Consider the following 19,898-nt stretch of genomic DNA (forward strand, 5'->3'; position numbering starts at 1 on the left):
CTGAAACAGTGGATTAAATTATGGAGTCCATATTATCATCGCTATAATAGATATGTCACAATTATTTATTTCAAAAGGAGTGGATGAGGTAATCTCTGTTTCTAGAAAAGAAACTGTACATTTAACAATGAGAAGAACATAGAGTTTATTCTGTTGAAAGCATAAAATGTGTAAAGCTGCTAGTGAGAGAAAGCAGAAAGGGGCTGTGTCTTTACTCCTGGCTTTTGCCTGCATCAATATATTGACAGGTGTTGGGAGATCAGACAGAAGCTCTGACTGATGTATTTGCCCTCACACAGAAGTCAGTAACATAGCTGCAAATTATGGTTTCCCTTCTCTCCTTGGTTGACATGACTTTTGTCGGGTGGTTTGTCAAGTGGCTTTAAGATACGGTAATAGTATAAAACACAGCTTTGCTGGTATTGTTTCACCTTTACCAGTCCCTCTGCTTTGTATACAAATCTGTAAAATGCCTTTACAGTAGTCATTTGAAATTCATTATTAATATACATTACATGTATTTTGCCTTTAAAATCTCAGATCTTTCCATTCCTCCTGGAAGTGCTGGAATTCTCCATTTGCAAAGTACGAGGAAAACAACCTCTTTCTGGTTAAAGCTGTGTATTGTGTGACTAGGTTAAAAAACAAATAAAAACTTTTAACTGCTTTTTATAAGATCTGTTGCAGTGAAATCACTGTTAACTTTTCAGAGGTTTGATTATTCTTTCTTTAAGCAGTTGACTTTTTTATCAGCTGAGGAGCAAGTCATTTGATTAATGATCATTTTTATCTCTTTGAAAGGATCCTTTCCGACCATTGGGGTGAAGTCTCTTTCGAGATTCCTGAGGGCGGGATTTTTAAATAGCATCCTGACCTCACATCCAGTGTCAGGGGGTGGATCTTTACCCCCCAGCATTTCCTCTGGTAGGTATTCCAGCCTATTCCCCCCGCCATCAGTTTTTCCCTTCACCCTGTGCTCCATCTCTCCTCACATCTTAGGGAGACAAAATTTGGTATTTGTCAGACAGACATTAGATGTCCCTTCCAATAACAAACCAATCTGAAAGGAAATGGAAAAGGTAAATTGCTTCTCAGGAATAAGCCATTTTCCAGAATCAATGTATAGGAGAAATTGTGAGGGAAACTGATCTGTAGTTAAGTTGTCAACCTAAATATAGAAAGAGAAATCTTGGTAAGCTCGAATCATGCACTTCATGAAGCATGCCTGTGCATGGAGACATACCTTTCAAAATGCTTCTATATAATCCCAGAGTTTATGCAACTCTGTGACTCTTCCCTAAAAATTTACATTGCTAAAACATAGAAGCAAAACCAATTTGGAAATTCTATAATGTACTGATATAGTGTTTAAATCCTTTGTATGCCTCTGTAGTTGCAACTTGTATCTCATAAAAACTGCCTTAACTTTTCAAAATAACTTTTAACACAATTTGGGCTACTATACTTCTCATAAAATGAGTGAGAAAACCCCATCACTTATGTTTCCAGCACAATATTCTGCACTACCTCTGGCGAGGTCCACAGCAACTGTGTGATGGCACAAGGGACCCCAGAGGGTTGGCGTAAGATTAAGTATAGGCTAAGAATAACACCATGCCAGGTGAGTGGGCTGCTGTCAGATACTGGGCTGAAACAGGAAAAAAGCACAGGTTAGAGGAGTTATTTGCCAGACAGGCTATGTTTTCCATTCTCTTCTGGAGCCTTTAAACTTCATCTTCCACCAAAGTTAATAAATGAAGAATAAATACATGTGCATTAATTATACTCTGCTCCTTTCCAAATGACATATTGATATGTAAAAATTAATCTGTACATGGGCTAATGTCACAATTGTATCCTTTCAGGACATCTTACCTGTAATGTTGTTTACAGTTTTTCTGAAAAAGGAAAAATCTCTAATGGTAAAAGCATGGAGAAAATTGAAAAATTGCATAATTGTAGATATGTTATACAAAAGAAACTGTTCTACTTCTCCATGCCCCATTTCATCTATTGCAATAATTGTCGGCTTCCTTAATGCAAAATGATTGTTAATTTTTTTCTAATGTGCTATTATTTCTTGGTTTACGTTCTTTCTTCGAATAGAAGTTTTCCAGCAACTCTGATGTATTTTGTCATAACTGTGGAGATGTCTTTTGTCAATAGTTTGTAAAATACTTCCCGTATATCTTTATCCTTGGGGTATTTCAGAGTGTTTAGTAGCCCTTAGGCTATTTTGGCAGTCAGCATCACAATGAGACTGGCATCTGTAACTGAACAACTGTGGAAGAGGAACTCCAAGCCCCACAAAATTCTCTGTTTTGAACAAAGAGCTATGTGTAGCATATCACTGATTCTATTAGATTACAAATTGCTTAACTGCACCTGTGAACTGGTTTCTCTCCTATGTACCTACCTAAAAATTTATTTTAAAAGGTCTTCAGGGCTGTTTTTTTTCTCAGTGCTTGTAAAGCATTTTATCATATTTTTTGGACTTAAATCATAACTCTTAAATATGGGACATATCCTTTGTTCCTTTGTATCAAAAGACACTGCACTAAGCACCTGACCTTTTTTCTGAGTATTGTTTACAAAGGAACAAAGACACGGAAGGCAATAGCACTCCAAGAAGGCATTTAAGCAGCAATATCTGTGTTCTCATGGCAGCCTCTGGCTGTTAGAACTGCAATAGGCAGGCAAAATAAACTGTCCATTGCAGTTTCGATACTGTCTCCAGGGCTTGCTTTCTCTCATTAAAAGTGAGAAGATTGCTGTTTGTGGATTGGTACTAGAGGGAGGGGTGCTCGAAAGCTGCCTTCGATAGCACTGTGACCCCATCTCCATTATCTGAGATGTTGGGCTCACATTGCACTATGGCTTTTACAAGCCTAGCAAAAGTAATTTATGTTTAATAACTTTGGTGAATTATAACTTAATTGCTTTACATATAGCTTATGTGTAAGATTTCAGTGAATTTAACTGCACAGAAGGCTTAAAATGTTTGCATTATTCTGCTATTAGGGTCATTGGGAACAAAGAGATAGAGATGGTTTTTATTTACTAAAACTTTTAACTCAAACTAAGTGGCAGATTTACTTCAAAATAGTCAGAAAATTTATTCCACACTAAAGACAAAATGCTTTTAAATCTTTTTTTTCTACAAAATCCCCCATAGATGTTTTAAGTGAAACGAAGAACTAAGAAGAAAAGCCTGCTATAAATAAGTATCTGGAAAATAGCTTTACAGAGTAATGTGGCTCTTAGTTTCTTTTTTTTTCTTTTCTACTTTTTACTCAATAGTCAGGAGGAGTTTATTTCTTTAACCATTGCACTGACAGGTGATGTTCAGTTTTGTGTAATTTAGTGTTTAATTTGAACTATGCAGAGATTCACTTATGTAAAAGGCAACCTCATTTAGCCAATTTAAAAATTAATGCTGCTAGCATGGGGCATAATGTCTTTCTGTGTAAATGAATTCCTCAGATATAGGTGTTTTTTAAGCCTAGACATAACTATACTAATGCAATAGTGCTTATATTTGATAGTTGCATCAAAAGGCTGTCACAGTTATACCACCATTTCAGTAGAAACAAAGCTTTCATGAGGCCTCCAAATTTCTATCCTAGATTTTTCAAAAACAAGCCCATTTTCAGACAATAGCTACCTTTTGATTTAGCTATCATTTATGTCACAAATTATGTTAGTTTCTAGTTATCCCACCTGTTAGTAGTACAAATTCACATGATTTAGTTGATGTAGGTCTATAGCAACAGATAGATTCACATAAGCAATGAGTACTCTTTCTCAAGAGATATCATTGCATATACTTAATAGAATTCTTAAACCTCTTAGCAGTTTACACTCCTCATACTCAGAGTGGCACGAGCTGTGGAAGCTCACCCCGTCATCTGTAATTACACATACGCATACACAAACATACACATTTATATGCATGTTGTGAAAACCCAAGTAACTAAATTGCCAGTGCTGCATCTATTTCTTCAAATTCCAGCTCTTCCAAACTAAGTACAGTGGGTTTTGCTCTGTTTGGGGGAAATTCTTAGCTTACTACTCTTGCTGTGTATGGGCAGCTTTCCATTTCAGTCATATGTAAAGTGCTTGTTGTGTGAATGCATGCTCATATTGCCTGGCAGAAGTGATGGGTAGAAAAATTTATGATACGCTGCTGAAGAATGTCACACAGATTGCTAAGCTTGCTGAGTGGGAAAGGAAGGGAAGGAAAGCAAATACCTCACCTACTGTTCCTTTCAAGCTAAACTCCTTTCCTGAGTTTTTCTTTGACGAGAACAAATAGAGATGGGTGTCAGGCTATGAAAAACTATGGAAAAGTTCCTTTCAAGCAAACTTTGCAGACCCCCTTCATACTGCTCAGCATTCAAACTACATTAGCAAAAGTGATGGGGAGAATCATCAAAATTATTCTTTCCATACACACTTTTCTACAAACACCAGCACTGCAACTTGCTTGTGAACCCACTCATGTCCCCGTGTAGTCAGCAGCTGAACCATTGCTCCCTATTTTATTCATAGAGCACCTCTCTGATGCTTCTATGGCAGTATCTTGATGTGACTTATTAATGAAGTATGAGTGCCGGTTATTTCCTTCCACTTATTTTGCAAGGTTTAATTATCCAGCTCTTTTAGGAAAATGGGTGCAAAGAAATTAGGCTTGATAAAGCTATTCACCCCTGTGAACCTCAAAAAATATATTACATGCAAGAAATGAGGATGTAGTTAGCTTTCAGAAACTTAGAAGTCATACAGGACAGCTTGCTCACTGCTGTCTTGGACTAGGTAATGACAGGTTCCGTCCTTTGCATTATACAGAGGATATCCCCTTTTGAGTGTTTCACTGCCACATGGTCTATAACTGTCCTATATACATTGCAATGTTCACATTTATTACAAAGACCTCAGACATAACTGTAGAATATTAAACCAGATGATCACTAATTTTCTTTTCCCAAAAATTAATATTTTACAACAATTTCCAAGTGAATCTGAGTAAGCACATTATTTTTGATATTATATAAACTGACAATTGAAAGCAAAATGTATTGACAGATCCTTATTGAACAAAATTACTCAACAAGAACCATCAAGGAACAATTGTTCGTAGTGAAACTCAGCTATAATTATGATACTCCAATAATGAGAAAAGTAACTTCTTTTTTTTTTTTCCAGTTAGTGGATTTTTCCCTACTCTGGATTCCAGCACCTAAACTACTGTATGTTTTGTTACATGAAGATTTCTAATTCTTTCTTGGTGATTAACAAATTGATTCCTTTATTGCACATGCATTTTCTAGGATATCTGAGCCAAATGGCTTTTACGCTTTATTCTTTCCGGACTAGATGCTATTCCACTCATATGTCTAGCCTGTAAACTCTACAACTAATACATAATGGTGTGTATTTTCTGATGACAGAATTTCAAATGTATATGGACTTTTCCATTAGGCGGGCAGTAAGTACCACAGAACCAAAATATGGATGAGCAATAAGTGACATGAATTGTGAAGGAAACTGGTCTATTAGGGTGTAGCTTGAATATAGAACTAGGACTAAGCTCTGAGTATGGGACATGATAAAAGTAAGTCTTCATTTTCTACCCTTGCCAAGTAGCTCATTTCATGCTCAGATGTTCGTTGCAAACAATTCCAAAATTTTTAGCCCTAGAAGTTCACAAAAGTTTATTTGCACATGTGGTAATTTTCACATAATATATACAACTATTGCATATTTTTTAAAATCTAACTAGATAAAATGTAGCAATTTATTGTAGCAAGTGTGTGAATTGAAGCAAGTTGCTGTTCACCACAGGAGCAGAAATATAGGAAAAGGAAAGCTGCAGGAGCCTGATGGATACACAGAGAAAAGCGTTTGTAAATAAGATACGCAGTTATTCTTTGTTTCAGGATGAAAGGAAAAAACAATCTCGAGTACCTTTTTAGCCCAACAGTAAAGCATTGGATGTGAAACTAGATTCAGAATTGCTTGACTTTTCATGAGGTGGGAGACAGAGAGAATAGTTAACTTGAATAATGTTTAGTGTTCTTTTTGGTCTGTTTTAGGTAGGAAACCTGTATACATTTACCAAATTCAACTTACTGAAGTACCATTCCTAGGCCCAAATACTGTGTATGGGAAATAATCTTCGTAATTCTGAATTTTAGACATTGGTATTTAACAAGCCTGTTTAGGTGCCTTAAGTAGTTGGTGAAGACTAGAGAATTCTGGACTGACTAGTATGACCTGTTTGTGATGAATAGTTATGAAAATTTTACTCCTTCCCTTGAAATACCTTTTCTTTCTTAGAAAAAATCCAGATAGTGCTAGCTATAGAGATGTCTCCATAGTTATAGGAGTTAAGTTATGCAAGATGAGTTCTTTTAGTTTTCTTCATGGGTCAATGAAGTCAATGAGTTTCCATATTTTTCTTATTTCTTCAAGATGTATGTGCTTGTCTAAAAACCTCTGCATATAAAGTTTGCTGCTTGACCATCTTCATTGTAACTCTTGGCTTTTGTTCATGATGAAAATCAGAGTTGAAGGGAGAAAATTGAGAATGTGTGTTTCATGTCCTGACGGTAGAAAACCTCAAAGAGAAATAAGAAAAAAAATCCCATGAGATCACAAAAATGTCACAATGTTATGTGCAGTGCATAATTTATTTGTTGGAGCCCTGACTCATGATGTTTTGTTTTCTTAACATTGGGTTTAGCAACTCACATGTTGCAATCAAAGCTTCTTCTGTGGATTTCAGGAGTATTGATGTGTGGCCTCCACTGCTTCTTGAAATGAGAAGTCTTGACTTTCTCATTTGTAGAAAGCAGCAAGATACTCACTAACAATGAAGGAGGAGAACGTGGCTCATCAGTTTTGTATAGCTCAGAAGTTTTAACTTTGTGTAGACCAAAGGGAAGTAGGAGCCAAACATATGTGCTCTAACAGTAAATGGAAAAATACATAAAGGCTATTCTAAAGTTCAAGACGTGTCTGAATCTTATAAAGATTACAGTAGGCTTAGTAATGAATTATCAAAAAAAAATGCCCTGATATTTTCTAATAGGATTAAAATAATACCTTAACCGCATTATTATACTTATAAAAGCGCAAAAACGTGTTTAACTCTAACCTTGGATACACTATCTGTTATTTTGCTCATTTTAAAATGTTTGTTTTAGCTAACAGCTTCTAAATCTTAATATAACACACCTATAATAATGGGTAAATTCACATTAGTCATTAAATAAGCTTTGTTTCGTATGTTCCATAAGTACCTATTATGTTTCATGGCATGCTGAATACTGATGAAGTGCAGAAGCCCCTGATGCACAGACTTAATTTTGTTTAAATTCCTTTACATATTCTGGGGTCAATAGGGCAAATGATCCTTAATGCAGTCAGACTTTTTGGACTAATTTTGAACCAAAGAATATCCCTTGCTTCTTCCACAAAAGGATATAGAGAGTTATGAACACTGAAAATGTTAAGAGTAACTTAAGGGTGAGATGTGATTAGATTCAGTGAAATATCCAGTTATTAAAAAAGTTAGGTGAGTTGGTTTAGTTAATCTAACTGGGCAAAAATATCTCTCAAATTGAATCTGAACAGAATCTGTTATTTGTTACAGGGGTTTTTATTGTTCATTGCTTCAGTGCTAAAGTGCAAGCGCTGGAATATTTAAGGTTCTAAGTCAAATTTCAAGCAGTAGAAATCTTATTCCAGAATCAGTCCAATTAAAAACTTACTCTTTTTTATCCCTGAAGAACATAATTAAATTAAAACTGAGAGGCCAAATTTTTTTGTGGCTGATCATTAACGAATTAGCTGTTCTTGCAAAGACACTAGTCTACGTTCTCCCTCCTGCTTATACATCGATAAAGACTGCCTTTATTTCTTGGTTTAAAATGAGATGCAATGACCTAGCATTCGGGATAGGATGGTCAATAATGCAAGCCTTGAGCTCTTTTCTTTGTTCTGACTTGTGATTTTGTCATCTCTTAAAACCTCTTTCAAGTCAGTAGAACGTGGTCCTTATAAGGTGTGGAGATGACAGAGTGGTTCCAGGGTACATGACCAAGATTTTGATGCAAACATCTGGTGTGATGATCTGTGGAAGTTCTTGGACAACTGACATAATTCAGATTTTTTTTTTAAGGTACATCAGTTTATTCCAAGGGCACAGGCTGTCATATTGCCCTCTCAGATTCAGGGGACATGAAGACAATGCAAAGCCCCTTTGTTCACGCTTTCTGGAGGTAGTGGTTCATATAGCATTTTCTTGCAGGCTGAGGACTTGCGTTTTATAACACCAAAGCCAGGTCATTTTTGCTCATCTTTTATTTTCACCGTAAATAGCATGGATTTATCTTTTTATAGATTAGTATTTGAAAAATAGTCTAAGACTCTCAAATGAGCTGCATTAGATGTACTTAAAATAGTTTATGTAGCAGCCTCCAGAGCTGGTCTACGAACAAACCAGGTCTTGATCCCCTCCATGTATACATCTGAATTCTAATAAGGCATCTCACTCTTATTACAAAGGTGTTTCCTTTTTATTTATGCTTGCAATATTCATGTAAACATAAGCAAGAAGAATAAAACAGACTGTTTTTCATTCATATTGTATTTGTGAAGCTAATAAATATGTAGAAAGAGATAAATCCAGGTAATGAATCCAACACATGGAAACGTGAAGAAATGCAAATTATTTATTAAGATATATGAATGGGAAGTATAAATGCAAAAATATCAAAATTTGAGCCAGTTATTGTATTTCTGTGGTATGATTTTAGCTGCTATTTCTTGCTCACCTACCAGCCTCCAACTAGTGACAAACAACTTGTTCTGCTTTTACCCTCCACTGCATTCCACTTGCTTCTCGTATGGGAAGAGAGGAATAAGACAAATAATGGAAAAAGTGTAACTACTTTGTAGTTAAAGTTACCCTTTTCTTTCCTCAGAACATTCCAGACTATCTTTTGGAGACACATTGAGGGATTGATGTGGAATAGGGATTGCAGAAGCAGCATGTCAGAGACTGCTAAAATTTCTGTTGTCAAAAGCATGTTCTCCCTTTGTCATATAAAGAACCAGAAAACTGTTTGCAGTGCTTGTTGTTGCAGGATGGGTAGGCCAGAGGATTTGAGAATATTTTTTTTTGAGGTATACGTACAGACTTGTCTTGGCTTCCAAATTATACCAACAGACATAAATTCTTGCCCATGTTATAAGATAGTGAATGTGAAAGTGTTCAATAAAAAATTACAGATAAACAGCTCAGAGAACAATATTTTCAGATTGTATTGATATAGTAAATCTTCCTCACTTAGTAGTGACAGCTATATGGCCCTAGTTTGCTAAACAATAGTAATTTATGCTCATTCATGTATTTTGTATTTTTATCAACTGATTTTGCAAAGGTATCTTCCTTTGACTGTACTTTAATAAAAGTGTTATATAGATACAGAAAAAGAGAAGGAGTACTAGCAGCAAGATAAGTAGGCTATATCTATGCAATTGCCTGTAACAGCAGGATGTTATATGATAGTGCTATCCTGTTCGCAAACTCTGGCTTCTGATATCTCACGAAGGGGACTGGAACGGCAACTTGTATTTTTTAAGGCTTCTTGGAACACAGGTCTTAGTGTGAGACCTTCTATAATTTAAGTTAGTAATGCAAGTGGGATGGCTTGCAGCAAAATTCCCATTGGCTTCATGTGTATTTATTTGAGCTAACAATGCAAAACCTAGCAGAATTTTTTCAGTTGGCGTTTGCATAATCATTAGTTTTCTATCTTTCTTTTTTCCTCCACTGGTTTGGTGCTATGGAAAATCGTAAATTTTTTTTCACTGCTTGCTGAAATTAGTTTTCCTTTTATGCATGCAACTGCACCCTTATTAGCAGCAGGAGGGAAGAAGGTGCCACAGCTAGTGGTTCTCCTATTTGAAGCAATATGCAAGGAATGGACCTAGTATGAGATCTAGGATTGCCTTCAAGCCCTGAGTATTTCAGAGGGGGACACAAAGTTTTACTGTGTGTGCTTTGCAGTCTATTGGAGCACTGAAAGGCCCAGCACTACCTAAGGAAGTGCCTGTATGTTTTGCTCTCTTAGTCTTATCTCTTTAGCTTTAGCAGTAGGTAAGTTAGTGGGAAACCAAAAGCAGAACATGGCTTTGGAGGGAAAAAAAACCTGATACAGAGGTGACTTCTGACAGACCACCTGAACAAATGAATTCTGACCTAAGGAAGTGATGGAGCAATATTTTCTTATATTAACTAGGGAGCAGATTCAAATAATTTGTTTTAAGTGGAAGAATAAATATCTTCTGTTTATGTTAATAGATCCATTCCCATGATAGGTATTAAAGATTTCATTATAAGTAAAGACTGTAGGAATGAGCATGTACTAACTGTATTCTTTTTGGAGGATTAGTCTTACATAAAGAATTCATTAAAGTGGGCTTTGCTGCATTATTTAAAATGACAACAGGAGACAACAAGCTGAATATTTTGTCATTGATATGACAGTTCAAATTCTCCTCCTTATTCATCACTCTACCACTCAATTAAATTACACTATCAAAATGTGGAAAAAATATTAGAAAGAGAACTGAAAATATATGTAATGTGAATATTATGTATAATTCATATTTTACATTATTCCACAATATACAGCTTTTTTCTTTTTTAGCATTTCTGCTTATTAAATAAAATGCCAAGCAGATTGATCAATAGAAAATACAAATTCATAACATATTCTGAGGTGACATTGCATCAATACAGAATGTTTGTCATTTTTGCTGGTTTTATTTGAATGGCATTATAGTACATCTGGGTGGGAAAAAAACTCTCAGGGAAAACCAAACCCACCTTGTCAAAACCAGTCAGTCACTTGTCACAGGGTGATATTTGTATCAAAGCAATTATCCCAGCACAGGTTCATGTGTGTTCGGAGTAATGAAACTTATGCCCTTTCCCTCGATCATGCAAAGCACTATGCTCTTGCATGTTTGATCTGGCTTTCTGAGCTGCTGGGAGTTTGAAATGGATCTGCCAGGGCCAACATTACTCAGTGTTCATTATGCAAGTAGGGGAAGCTGCCTTAGCCAACGTTCCAGACTCATGTCTTGTGTTGGGGAAGAGTGGGTGGGAGTCCTTATAGAAATTATGGAAAAAGTGAATGTAGCTATGATATCAATACATGTCATCTCTGAATACAACTTCATATCATTATCTTAAATATGTAGTAAATGGATAAATTTGTTACACATTTGCAAATGTTAAATGTATATAAAATCCATTAGTGGGTTTAAAACCTATTGCCTCAGAACACCATACAAATCATATTATTGGAAAGTCTATTTTCTTGCCATACACCCTACCCCAGCACTGCTGGGTATCTAAATCTTCTGCAAAAATTGTTTGGCTGATCCAGTCATTCAATTCACCTTCAAGTCTTCATCTTCACCCCCATCTCAAACATGAAGCTCTGCGCTCTCCTCCAGCAGTGTCTGCATTTTTTAGCTGCTACATGCTCTTCACCTCTGTCTTTTATTCTAAGTCCTCAGCCAAAGCTGAGAGCTTTTTCAGTGTCCCTTTCCCATACCTTCTCTTATGTGGATCTTGACTGTAAAATTAACCCAGTTCTTCTTCAGATACTTTTTTAGTACCTATGTCTGTGTCCATGTCTGTGAGAAAACACTCACCAGAACTGCTCAAGTCTCTAAGCGAGAGTTTGAGTGTGCAGCTATCTGGAGAGGGATACCCATGCTGCAGAGGGAACTCATCATCAGTTGTGGGAGTGCCTTTTGGTGGATGCTATCTTGCCTTTCCAGAGAGAATTTTATATTCTGTCATATATAAAATGCAAACATAATTTGAGAGGCAGAGAAAAAAAAAGAGTCACGGAAGAGGCTTCCTTTGGATTTTAAAAATATTGGGATAGCTAATGTTGTATGGAGAAAGTGAAATGGATGGGCTCACAGTGTCACTACTTGCACACCCCCACAAACCACACAAGCCACACAAAAGGGAAGCATGCTCAGGGAAAGTTTGCCATTTTAAGAGTTCTCATCTCATTCCCGATATTATTAACATACTTATTCATTACATTAATTTTGCATATATTAGAATAGCTCCTTTGCAATAACAGTCCTATAAAACTTCTTGCTGCATAACCTGATTAACACGCCGATTGGTCCTCCCCTGTCAAGCAGTTGTAGAGTGATAGTTTATTCCTGAGTATCAACAGTGGCATGGTATTGAGTTAAGTACCCACTTTAAAAGCTTATCTTCAGACGTGGGTATTCTTTTAAGAAATAAATGTAACATGTTATTCTACTTCAATTCAGGTATGATCACACCCTGGAACCATTCAGGAAAGCTGCGCTAGCTGAGCCAAACGTTGAGTAGCATTGTGTATATGTTATGCACGAATATATGAATTCAGACTTTTTCTGGATTCTAGATACCTAATATGCACACCCAATCTAGGAGAGCTTTTTTTGGTGACAGGTGATATCCCCTTCTACCTCTCTATCTGTATGGCCCTAAATCATTGAGATATTTTCCTTTGAGAGGAAAATTATGGCACTGAGTTTGTCATTTCTTTAGCACGGCTTATGAATAATTTTTTTCTTGCCTTAACTCAAATATATTTCAAAATGCAGCACAGTAAATGTTGCTGTTTGGAAACAGCAGGCTCTTCTCTGATCCTGGGTAAACACAATGGAGTAAACAATGCACAGTCAGGTAATCCAGTACGGAAAAAAAAAAAAGATAGAAAATAATTCTTAGAGAATAACACAGGGAATTGTGTTTGTGATATAAATGAGGATTTTGAAAATATGTAACATATTTAAGTATTGTGAATAATGTGTGCATAACATCTGGAATTATAAAAGCCCTATATGTCTATAATGCTAATGTGTTTCTTTGCTGTTTTGCAGGCAGACCGGTAATGATTGTAGTTGAATACATGGAGAATGGATCCCTTGACTCTTTTCTGCGGGTGAGGTGCCATTTTCTGATGACATTTGAATAAGACACCACTCTAGGTGGTGTCATTTATCAGAAATTAATTTCTACATAATATTATTCATGGAATTTTAGTGAAGAATAGAAGCAGTTTCCCCAGGGTACATTTCTGAGGCACAGTGATACATTAGAGCATGTCTGGAAAAAAAGAAGATTTAAACTTAAGAATATAATTGATTTCCAAAAGTAGTTCCCATATTTAGTAAAATGCATTTCAAATAGTGTTATTCTGAAGGGAAAGATAAATTGAAGCACAAATGCCTAGCCTTATGGAAGTGGTTCATTTTTCTCAATCACCTTCAAAAATACTTTGTTATGATTTTTTAGTTGGTGAAGGGTAAAATAGGCTCAGTAATTGATTTATAATTATTAATGGTTGCTTGCATTTAACAAATTTAATTAGAAATTCATGGGTGAAATGTCCTGGCATTAATTAACCCCCAAAGGTCACTAATAAACATTAAAGAATGGCTACAGAAAGCATGAATAATATGTTGGCACATTTGTATTTGATTTTTCTTAGAAAAGTAGAAGGAAAGGATGATGCCCCTAAGCTAAACTTGTCCTAAAATAGTCTATTAACAGAACGCCTGGAAATGCTCTGGAGGCCCACTGACCTAAGATCCTATGTGAATAATTTGATTGTCAAGTATTTCAAATTTGTCTTAAAAAAGTAAATGCCAGCCCTTACTGGTCTGCTACCTTGACATTGCCATCTTGAAGAATGGTAAAGCTGGGGTTATAGGAAAAGGCAGGGTAAGGGATAGAGTGGCTATGGGTTTATGACCTTATTTGAAAAGGTATCCCAAGTGCAAAGAAGAGGTGTTCAACAAGGAGCTGTGACATTATTTACACAAAAATCTAGATGATTTTGGTCCAAAGATGTTTTGGCAGCAGAAAGAAGGAACTGTTAGTAGAAAAGAGTGAATAAACAGGAGGGGAAAGGCAGCTAGCTCTTTAGAAAGCAGACTTAAATCAAAGTGTGGGAGAGAAAGTCATAGAGAGAGTACTTGTTTGACAGCAGGTTGAGAAAAGAGGTAGCCACGAGAGAAGAGCTTCTGGAACAGAGGATACTACCGTGGAAGTTTATCAGAGCCATTGACTTAGATATTTCTTGACATTGTTACTCCTTTCCTTTTGATTGTTCCACAGTAATTTTTCTCTAACACTTTTTGTTGTCATCTTCACCAACTCGCCAAAATAATTTTTTTTTCTTTGTCAAGACACATGATGGCCATCTATGTTGTCAGAAACTCACCAGCACCACAGTTTCTGGTGAGAATTTGCTGATCTCTCAAAATCAAGGTTTTTTTCCAGAGAGTTTGATACCATCAAGTCCTTCTTAGAAACTGGGTTAAGTTTTAGAAATCATCCCTCTTGCCTTTTTGGCTCATCTCTCTATCTATCTGCAGCAGACAGAATGCTGCCAATTTGAGTACCCGGGGCTTCCCTTGTCTCTAATTTTTCAACAGTTCCCAGGAAGATTTGCCTGGGCTTGAAACTCTGCTCTGTGCATATGTGTGTGTGTGTGTGTGTGTGCGTGCAGAATTTCATAGAAGAGAATAAAACCAGATACTGCTGTAATTCATGAGAGAGAATTACCTTTCTCTTAATTGGTCCAGTATGTTATCTGTATTCCAGTTATTCTTCACATGCATTTATTTATCAGACTAGGTACTACTTATTAGAATACTTTAATAGAAACTGACATCAGCAAAATTATGATGTTATTGTGAACCAATACATCACATATGGCATCAGATATATTTGTAAGCAAGTCTCCTGGGAGGGGGAATGTAAGCAAATACTTTCTGCAGCTGGTGTCAGTGTACAGTGTTTTGTAGTTTCAGTGCACACTACAGATATGCTTTTTCTTCTAAAATGCATTTTTAATAGGACTTTCGATAACATTCAGCTTCCCAAAGCACTGTAGATATATCATCAGCATTCTGTTAATAATAGAGCAAATGGCTGCAAAGTAACCTGTTTTAAAAGAAATCCAGCTGCTTCATTAATACTAATTGTTTCCTGCAGATTTAAGTCCACACTTTTAAAAGCTTTTGTGAAGATACAAAGAAGCATGGGGCAGGGGAGATGGCTATCTTTAGCAATCCTAATGAAAGGTGTTATGTGGTGAGATTTGACAGGACTTAGAAGATAGTTTATCTTTCTAATTATTGAAAAGAATCACTTGTTATAGTGCAGTGTTTTTTCAGACATCAAATCAAATCCATTTCTCACCATAAGAAATATTTCCCCTCCATGCCATAACCCACAAAATTAACCATCACATGCTTCCAACCTGTTCTTCTCCAAAAGCCTGCAAAATTGCAAAACTGCAAAATTACAGTTTCAAAGTAAGACTGTGCTATGAGTGATGTGAGGGTATTCTAGAAGAAACACTTTTCATGGAAGACATTTGATGTAAGTTCCAAATAAAACTCCCCTTGACCCTTAAAATCTCAACAGCTTTTACTTCCTTGCTTTGCAGGTAAGGAAATAAAGCACCAAGATGCTAAGTGTTCTGCACAGTATTGTGCACAAAGTGCATAACAGAGAGTAGAAATTAAATCAGTTATCCTGAATCCCAGGTCAGTGACTTACATCCATCCTTAATCTTATTTAGTGCTGTATTTTTGTTGCAGTTAGGTGGCCAAGTCCCCAAACCAATGCTTTACTTTCTGCTGTTTGTATGAACTAAACAGTAAGTTCAGCTAGATTATATTTCCCAACCCCACAAAATATCCTGTATACTAGCTGCGAACTTAGAGCTTTTGGGTAAAAAATTTGGCACGCATTTGCAATATGAAGAGGCTTCAGATGTATTCTTAGTGGAAAGCCATCAGCTCGTAAGAACCGGTTCTGTAAGATGACAGTAATTAATTGCAGCAAATGTACACCACCAGACATCCTAAATTACTGAAGACGCTTGATACTGTATTTTCCTCAGAAATGTTACATTATTTTTGTAATTATCTTTTTCTTATATAAGATTGACGGGTGTAAGTTAATCATCCCACAAAAGTATGCCTGAAATTTGCTGTCAATTAAATGATTATTTGACCAGAAATAAGGTAGATGTGACTTAATTTCTGGTAACACTTGAAGAGATTTCTCTGAAAAACGACATGAGCTTCCAGCTTAGGATTTCCTATGGGGCTACAGGGTCCTTTTTGAGTATTATCTTAGCAACTTCCAGATAAGAGTAATCTATGCTCAGAAAGAAAGTGGCTAATACTTCAGCTGGGGAACTGAGGAGCTCCAGCTACAATTTCCTATTACCAACATCACACACTGACTTTGGATGGGTTGCATTGTCTTTACGTTCCAGTCACCTGCCTGTGTAATGGAGATCTTAGCAATCACTTATTCTGCAAACATATGAGGCAAATAATTAAAACACAAAGAGTTGAAAGGGCAGCTATCTGTACTGGTAGGAAGATGAACTCAGTAATTAGATAGGATAGTTGTGGTCAGATGCATTTGCTTAGGCTTGTTGATACAGACTATAGGAGATATGACAAGAAACACAGCCAAGGGAAAAGCATAATAAATAATAAATTTTTAAAAAAGCCTAAAATCCACAAAACCATTTCAGCAAGCAGTTTGCCACTACTGTGGGTTTGAGATGGCTGTTCCCTGAGCATGACCATGCCCAAGTCAATCATATGCGTATTGAAACAGTGCTTGATGATCTTGCAGTCTTCATGCAGAATATAAATGTGATCCTATTTTGCTAAGGGAAAATGGCGATAAGTGCTACATTGCACCCAAGCCCAAGGAGCAGTTCAGAGTCTGATATACTAATATACCCCATGTTTTGATTCTTTACTGTTTGTGCTATGATACTGTAACTTTTCTCTCAGTCTTGCCTGTCAGATGATTGCAATAATCCCTCTAAAAATAATTTGGCCTAAAATTGGTCCTTTCACTGTAATGTACCCTCCCCATCTCAGCCCACTCTTTAATTGATGCCTTGCAGACTTATGGAGCTATTAAAAGTTAAATCTCATTTACTGTTTTCACAGCACAATTTAAAGAGTCATTCTTGGCTAAAATAACTGCATTTATCATCACATACATAGGAATGGGGTGATTAAGAGGCTAGGTGACTTGTATGTTTAGGGGGGCTATTGCTTCTTGGGTGTAGTTGCACACAATGCTGCCTGGAGAGCATCTGCTGGCTTTGGTCTGCACTCACCCTCCTTGGGCACTGTTCAGTATGAACATGGATTTAAGCCACAGAAGAGGAATGCAGCCAGAAACTGACTTTTAGGGATGTTTGTTTGTGGTTGGCTACCTAGAATCATATAAAATGAACCAAAAAACTATCACCAGAGTGCTTTGACTTCTTTCAGTGCTTTTCTGTAGCTGCAGACTACCAGACCACCATCAGTATTTTATTCTTGCTTAGTGTCCAAGGGGTGATAACCAATAGTCAGTGCAGCAAGGCAAGAATCAGGGACATAGCAATATTAATCAGATGAGAACTCATGGTATTACGGCATGAGGCCTGATGCTAAAGAAAAAGATCTATCAACTGTATCCGCTGGACTGTATTTGATCACCTTTCTTTGTTAGGAAGGGAATGTGCACTCTCTAGGGATCAGTCTGGGAAAGAAACCTCCTCAGGGTTTGCAGTATTTTCCCTTAATTATGCCCTGAATAGTCAAATGCTTAGGTTTGAAAGATACTCCCATCTTGCCCAGTTTTGTGAATGTTCGAGCTGTAGGAGGAAGGGATTAATTTACCTAGGGTAGTCACAGGGTTGTTTTGCTTTCTTCATTGTTACTATTCACAATGGTAATGCTCCTCTTCCTCCCTGAAAACTTTTGACGGAAATATTCCCTTGCACTTCAGAAAATAAATATACTAGTAAAAATAAGTTATTTACAGGCATAGATAATAGGTAAAAATGCTGTAAAATATAGTTTGTTCATCCAAAGAAAATATATTCTAAAGATCCTATAAAATATATGCTTAACTGCCTTAGAGCACTAACTATAGCAGACTGTACAGCAAATGAAACCCTGGAATTCATCAACAGATTTTAATCCCTTGAGGCATGTCTAGCACAGACTAAGATAAGTGTAAAAATGTGTAGAAAAAAATGTTGCTAGAAGGAGAAAATATTATGATATATTGCTCTTTGATACAGTAATCATTACAAAGTTATTCTCAGAGCAGCATTGCTATCACGCTCACCCTTTTTTCAACTACAGTTTAGACATTGCTGCAGACACCTACATTTAGTGAGACTGGGGAAAAGGGAGAAAAGAGAAAAATGAGGACTTGTAGAAAGTTCTACGAAATGATATTGTAAAGTATACATTGTATATCCATCTTACGTGGCCTCACTAGGCAGTCAGCTGTGGGGAAAAGGGGCCAGATGGCCTTTGCTAAGTTTAGTGGTTCCTGTTATTATTTATCTGCATCTAGAGAGGCAATAGCATTAGAACTCATAACTAATACTTGACCTTTTGCTTTCACATGCAGTATTCCTATGCACTTTCTGTTATTGGAGGCACATTCCTTTCCTGGTAGGATAAAGGTGGCATTTTAGTATCTTCTGCTTTCAAAAATGACTCTCTACAAAAGAAAGCCTGCACTGGAGGGTGATGATACCAATATTTTTTCAGAACCAGGAAACAACTGAGCAATTAGAAACTGACTCTGAATACCATAATAGTGAAATTGTAAGCAGCGTGTATTTACGTGATCTAAGATTACACTTAAAGCTAGTGTCACTCATGCTACAGTCAACATTTGTTCTTAAGCAATGTTTTACCATATTAAAAAGAAGTAGAAAACAATATTTCTGATATTGATGTGAGAATTTCATTAAGAAATGCTGGATATTTTAATCACGGTAAATAATCTTCCTACTGAGCAACAAGAAATTTATTTCAAACTGTCTTGCATTTGAAGGCAAAAAGAATTTTATATGTAATGTAGGTACTTCCAGTGTGCTCTTCACCATTGTGAATTTCTGGAGAATGCTTAAGAAACAGGAGATCAGAACAGAGCCAATGTCATCCATGTCTTTAAAAAGAAGGGAAAAGAGAAGCCAAGAAATTACAGGGCAGTCAGCTTAATGTCAGATGTTTAACATTTCTGGAACAAATTATCGAAGAAGTATTTATAAGCACCTTAAAGATAACAGCACGATAAGAATAAGCCAACATGGATTTATCAAGAAATTATGTCAAACAGTCTGTTTTTCTTTTCATAGAATCATAGAATAACCAGGTTGGAAGAGACCCACCGGATCATCGAGTCCAACCATTCCTATCGAACACTAAACCATGCCCCACAGCACCTCGTCCACCCGTGCCTTAAACACCTCCAGGGAAGGTGAATCAACCACCTCCCTGGGCAGCCTCTGCCAGTGCCCAATGACCCTTTCTGTGAAGAATTTTTTCCTAATGTCCAGCCTGAACCCCCCCGGCGGAGCTTGAGGCCATTCCCTCTTGTCCTGTCCCCTGTCACCTGGGAGAAGAGGCCAGCACCCTCCTCTCCACAACCTCCTTTCAGGTAGTTGTAGAGAGCAATGAGGTCTCCCCTCAGCCTCCTCTTCTCCAGGCTAAACAACCCCAGCTCTCTCAGCCGCTCCTCATAAGGCCTGTTCTCCAGCCCCCTCACCAGCTTCGGTGCTCTTCTCTGGACTCACTCCGGAGCCTCAACATCCTTCTTGTGGTGAGGGGCCCAGAACTGAACACAATATTCAAGGAGTGGTCTCACCAGTGCCGAGTACAGAGGGAGAATAACCTCCCTGGACCTGCTGGTCACGCCATTTCTGATACAAGCCAAGATGCCATTGGGAGCATTTGAT

General features: G+C 37.0%; 1 protein-coding gene across 5 annotated transcripts in view; it reads left to right on the plus strand.

Annotated features, from left to right (window-relative positions):
- Positions 1-19,898, plus strand: part of EPHA6 (EPH receptor A6) — a 482,143-nt gene that overhangs the window by 402,794 nt on the left and 59,451 nt on the right. For 3 of the 5 annotated variants that reach the window (XM_069869229.1, XM_069869237.1, XM_069869253.1), the window contains 2 exons: positions 802-924; positions 12,979-13,040. In XM_069869229.1, coding sequence (XP_069725330.1) covers positions 802-924; positions 12,979-13,040 — 185 coding nt within the window. The remainder of the gene's footprint in view (positions 1-801; positions 925-12,978; positions 13,041-19,898) is intronic. The other 2 variants (XM_069869245.1, XM_069869260.1) reach the window with 1 other exon arrangement.

This window comes from Phaenicophaeus curvirostris, chromosome 1, assembly GCF_032191515.1.
Source record: "Phaenicophaeus curvirostris isolate KB17595 chromosome 1, BPBGC_Pcur_1.0, whole genome shotgun sequence".
Taxonomy (NCBI): Eukaryota; Metazoa; Chordata; class Aves; order Cuculiformes; family Cuculidae; genus Phaenicophaeus; species Phaenicophaeus curvirostris.